At 41.7% G+C, this 5,912-nt stretch overlaps 1 protein-coding gene across 2 annotated transcripts; it reads right to left on the bottom strand.

Moving 5' to 3' along the window:
- her8.2 (hairy-related 8.2) lies at positions 1-1,691 on the bottom strand. Of its 2 annotated transcripts, none has more exons than XM_070882376.1 (4): positions 1,375-1,691; positions 1,181-1,276; positions 984-1,062; positions 1-728 (listed from the first exon to the last, which is right to left on the bottom strand). In XM_070882376.1, exons 1-4 carry the CDS (start codon positions 1,444-1,446, stop codon positions 247-249), a joined length of 729 nt encoding a protein of 242 aa, XP_070738477.1. In that variant the 5' UTR covers positions 1,447-1,691; the 3' UTR covers positions 1-246. The 2 variants fall into 2 exon arrangements, with proteins under 2 accessions (XP_070738477.1, XP_070738478.1); XM_070882377.1 differs by having other exon boundaries at positions 1,384-1,690.
- Positions 1,692-5,912: the final 4,221 nt, after the last annotated feature.

Below are 5,912 nucleotides of genomic sequence, written 5' to 3' on the forward strand. Positions count from 1 at the left end.
TATAAACACAACAAAGGGGAAAGTAAGCAGCTCGCAAGCAACTCTATCAAATAAATTAGATGTATTTCATTGAATACAACATTGTAAACGCCTTCTACAATATAGGCTACGGATAAGCACCCTTCAGCGTGAAGTACCCTGATTTTAGCACACATAAGGGACATGAGTTGCCCGGACGTGTTTCGAGAAGCATATCTATGAGATACATAAGGAGAGTCTAATATTTAGAGAAGCAGTGCAGTCCCTTCACCAGGGTCTCCACACGTCCGAGGATCCAACAGATGGATTGTGCATTAAGGACAAGTCTTCTTGGAGCTGTTGGGTAAGAGAGCTGGCAGGTAGCTGAAGGTTTGCTGTCGGATTTGGAAATGGTTCCACGTTTTTCTCGCACGCTTTAAATCCAGGATTGCAGATTCGGTCTGGAGATGAGCGAGGGGATGAATCCACAGCTCCCAAGGACGCGGCATTGACCGTAGGCATCTTCTCATGGGTCGCCGAGGAGAGCTGAGTCTGAGAAGGTTGCAAATTAACGGTGGGTGACTTCAGACTGGACTGGCGCGAATCTTCGCTCGACCGAGGCAGTGACTTGAGTAAGTGATTCAACAAACGCGCCCCTACAGTTTTGTCCATCCAATCGCAAGTTAAAAGCAGGTTGTGAACTTCATGCATACACTGGATGTAGCCAGCACTAAATCTTTGCTGAGCTTCAAGTCCAATTTTAGTATCCGCTAAAATAAGAGGAATATATATATATAAATAATAGGTAAATGCTTTCTACTTCCCAACTGTAATCTTATAATATATTTTCCAAGATGAAAACACATTAGTATCAAATATAAAATTTCGCGCGAAGTTGCATTTATTTTAGTATAGGATTAAATTTAATACAGGTATAATACTTTCTGCGTATTTTCATAAAACGTTTGTTGTATTGTACTGATCCGAATATCAATAAAAATAACCGGTATTGGTGTAAAACTCACCCATCATCCTGCTGTTTTGAACATTCTGAAGATGTTTTACTGTCATCTCGAGGATATCTGCTTTTTCAAGTTTTGATTGCTATAAAATAATGAAAAGATGTTGTTATATTCGGCCTCCTCTGAGTTTAAATAAATGCCAGCAGCATGCGTACATTTAAGACAGAGGAGCAAGGGCAGAGCGCACGAACTGCACTTACATCGAGGCGGAAGGCGCCGACTACTGTTTCTTTCAGTTGATCGAGGCAGTTGTTGATCCGTTCTCGTCTCTTTCTTTCGATGAGAGGTTTTCTTAACTGCAGGACAGAAGTAAACAGGTGAGCAAATGCCAACGGCGAAACCTCAGTAAATACCATTTTCGAGTTTCCAAAAGTAACCTTGTTGACAAACGCACTTTTCTTACCTTGCGTTCCTCTTTGGCGTTTGAGAGTTTTTCCACGTTGTTGCTGAAAGTTGTGGCAGTCATTTTTCCACCGGCCTGCAGTCTGTGAGAGAGATTTGCTGCAAGATGCTAGCTCGTTTCAGACTGTCTGAAGCTCTGATGTCTTCTCCCTCTCTGCTGAACTCTTATTTATATCCATGAATTAGCATGTGAATGCGTGAGTTCCTCCGCTCAGTCACTTTCCCACACTTGGGGTCGCGGCCAGAGGCGAGTGTCCATCAATCAGCAGTGACAGCTCACTGCTCGCACTCAATGGCCAGCCTGCCCGCCCAAAGAGCGACAGATGGCTAAGGCCAGGAATCTCTTCCAGCCCAATCTTATCTTTCCCTCAGCACTCCGAGCAGTTCGCATGGCTCTTCAAATCACCTCTCCCTACATTCCCATGGATTTGGTTAGCGGTGAGAAATGAGATGGTGTTACTCCTGTTACACCTGGGAACCCTGTCCCCTTTCATTGCAATGAATGGTGTCAATTTTGTAACTGCAAAAACATGAAATGAATCCGCCCTTTCCATTCACAGCTGTTGGAGTTCTTATTTAGGCTTGTATCGCTTTCCTAGTTGCATTGTCAGGTCTCTCTCTGTTCATTATGGAAAGGAATACAGTGAAGTCGTATTATTTGCATTTTCTTGAACGTTACTGTATCATGCTTTTGAAGTGTTTATGTATTTACTTTTAACAATGCTGTGGATAGACCCATATAGGAAATCACCACTCCATTTTTGTAACAATTACTGTATTGCCTATGGTCAGGGCGACCCTTTTTAGACAGTCCACAAAAGGTAAGTCTTCCAAGTGTCTTTCATTAGTAATGAGAATCATTTATTTTGGTTCTAACATGTGACCTAATTCCATGCAAGTCATTCTTTAAAATAAACGTAGTTCACATTTTAAATGGCTCTACAAACTACATCAACCCGATGATTTTTTTATTAGCAACTTATTGAAGGACCATCTGAAAGTAGCCCAATTACAGAAAGCACATCAGCTGTATCGTTAGAACTGGATATCAATGCTATTTTGAAAATATTACTGCTTTTTAAATTTTTTGAATCAACGCTGGAGATGCGTCTTTTTCGGATCTCGCCCAGTTTATTTTCTTTCTGTTGACTAGAGAGTGCAGTATTTTGTGTATTCGCAGATAACTAGCGCCCCGGTTAAAGGGCGGGTTGCATTGTGCTGCAGTTCATGACGGTTATGGTTAGGGACTGCTCCATGTGTGTGGAGCACTGCACTAGAAGGTTGTGCTCTCTCAATTGGGTGGTTTCTTTGCAAATCTTCCATTCCTAGCTCTGCGATTCTGAGAACAAGCCAGTTAAACCAGGCAGAGGTGGGACGTAAAGCAAGACACCACATGACTCTCAATTGGAGAAATACAGTTCATTTCACTAGAAAAATGCCCATGTCCTCGTTTTATGATTTTATTTTAAATTGCTGGTTGATTTTTTTTGTCCTATTTGGTGAGGACTGTAAAGACCGACCTTGTGACCGAGTGGAGGAAAGATGGCCGGAAGTCTGCCCAGAGATAAAAACACATACTGAAATATTCTGTATACTTGATCCTGCATTTTGATTTGCATTCTGGCGTTACAATGCACATAATGAATCTACAATATTTGTCTTGTGACAGCATTCGATGTGTCCTTAATTCCAAACACCGCCCCTGCCTAATGTATATTCATCCGTCTGCTCTATTGGTTAAGAAAATGATGCAAAACTGTGCACTATTATTTTTGTCGTCAACATTTCTATGAAAAAATCAATAATACGGGGGGGGTGCTTATTATTTGAAAACACGATTTTAAACAGCAAGTGTGTATGAACGGTACAGGTCACATTGTACATGCTGTATCTAGTTCGATCATATTTTGTACGTTACTGCTGTCAATTAAGTATAGTACTTGGATTTTAAACTCTAAAACGGCAACATGTTTTAAAATATTCAAACTAAATTCTCATTTCAAAGTTTTTGGTTTTATTTAACAGGTGCAATCCTTTAGAACAGAAGTTTAGTCTGACGATTAACAGGAGTGGTAAATCTCTCCTGCCTGAAAGCATGTATTTTAAAACCAGAACTTTTAAAAATGTCCATCACAGTCCCTGAAGCGGTTGGAAGTGTTTTGTGAAGGGGCCCGGGCTGTAAAACACGGTGTGGCAGATACTGAGGCAGATGTCCATCCATTCAATGCAAAGTTTTCTCTTTTTTTTGGAATTCACCGCGGCGGTTCTGTTTGCCTTAAGACACGCGACTGCCAGGCGCATGAACGAACGTGGGAAATTCTTCTGAACAATAACCTCTTTTCACAATATTTCCTAACAACCGTCCAGATTAACTGCGGAGGCAGTGCTGTGCAGCGAGTGGATGTGGACCATAAGGTGAATCCTTTCAGACGCCGTGACACCAGTTTAATCACTATGGCAACCGGGACACACTTGCATCACTCCAGTGGGTTTCGACAATTACATTTTTGTATTTACTCTCTCCAGTCTACTTTTTAAAATTCTATATATTTTAATGAATGATGTTTTTGTTCCCCTTAATTCACAGGAGATCAGTAATATTACCCTTGTATCAGATTTTAGAGTGTAGACCCACATCACCATTTACCGGAATAATTGGATGATGTCAAATTATAGAAAGGACTTATTTCATCCAGCCTTAACTGAGGTGGAAACATAGGAACAGGAGTAGGCTATTCAGCCCATCGGGCCTGCTCCCCCATTCAATTAAATCATGGCTGATATGCGTCTCAACTCAATTTCTCCACCTTAGCTCCATATCCCTTGATACCCTTGCCTACCAAAAATCTACCTTTCTCAGTCTTGAAAACTCCAATTGTTATAGCATCTTTTGGGGAGAGAGTTCCAGATTTCTATTACCATTTGTATGGGGAAAAGTGCTTCCTGATTTCTCTCCTAAATGTCCTGGTTCTCATAAGATGATGTCCCTGAACATATGTTGATTTTGTTATTCAGCAAATCTAACGCATTTGAACAGCTGGAATAAAAATCGATCAAATGTCTTCTGAGTTCTACTTGTTTTACAGTGGGTCGTTATATCGTGAGTTCGTTTTTACCCAATGCATTCAACAACCCGCCCCCTTTCCATCTGTCGCAGTAGGTTTCAGTCATTCCCACGTCGGCTGCACAAAGTGCTTTAAAAGGCAGTGCAGGGAACATGCAGTAACATCCTATTTAGACGGTGGGATTGTGTGACAGGACACCTCATGACCCGGCATTGTTCGAACTCCTTCCCACGCCCGGAAGCTGAAGGTTACACTGTAGGTCTTTTCTAAACGGTTTAATGCTCGTTTTCAATGAATTGATCCTCATTTAGTTACCATAACGCCCCGCACAAGACTGAACACCGCGATTAAAGACAGAACGCTGTCGCTTTTATGATGAATTCGTTCATTCCATTTGATCAGAGTTATTCAACACGTGCCCGGAGTGTTCATCCCCGTTTTCATGTAATAAATACAACTTTAAAAAAAAAGAAAATGACAGTGGGTCATGTTAACAAATTTAAATACACATGACGAGGACAAAGGAAAAACCGGGCATCTTGTGTAATAATTATCGGAATAATTGGATGATGCCAAATTATAGAAAGGACTAAAAATGTTTATTAAATTCAACATTAAAAAAACTCGACCTGTTACGATTACAATGTTTAATCACCATTTACCGGAATAATTGGATGATGTCAAATTATAGAAAGGACTTCTTTCATCCAGCCTTAACTGAGGTAGAAACATAGGAACAGGAGTAGGCTATTCAGCCCATCGGAACTGCTCCCCCATTCAATTAGATCATGACTGATATGCGTCTCAACTCACTTTCCCCACCTGAGCTCCATATCCCTTGATAACCTTGCCTACCAAAAATCTACCCTTCTCAGTCTTGAAAACTTCAATTGTTATAGCATCTTTTGGGGACAGAGTTCCAGATTTCTATTACCATTTGTATGGGGAAAAATAATTGCTCTGGTCTGTGTGTAGTAAACTGGTAATCACTTTTTTGGGATGTCTTTAACCACATGGCTGGGGAATATGCAAAACATCATTATCATAGGCAGTTCCTCGGAATCGAGGAAGACTTTTCCAATCTAAAAATGAGTCCTTAGGTGACTGAACAGTCCAATACGAGAGCCACAGTCCCTGTCACTGGTGGGATAGAAAGTCATTTAGGATAAGGGAGGGTGGGACAGATTTGCTGCACGCTCTTTCCGCTGCTGCGCTTGATTTCTGCATGCTCTCGGCGATGAGACTCGTGCTCAGTGCCCTCCCGGATGCACATCCTCCACTTAGGGCGGTCTTTGGTCAGGGACTCCCAGGTGTCGGTGGGGATGTTGCACTTTATCAGGGAGGCTTTGAGGGTGTCGTTGTAACATTTCCTCTGCCCACTTTTGGTTCAGTTGCCGTGAAGGAATTCCGAGTAGAGCGCTTGCCTTGGGGGTCTCGTGTCTGGCATGCAAAACAATGCTATAAA

Source organism: Pristiophorus japonicus, chromosome 6, assembly GCF_044704955.1.
Source record: "Pristiophorus japonicus isolate sPriJap1 chromosome 6, sPriJap1.hap1, whole genome shotgun sequence".
In the NCBI taxonomy this organism is placed as follows: Eukaryota; Metazoa; Chordata; class Chondrichthyes; family Pristiophoridae; genus Pristiophorus; species Pristiophorus japonicus.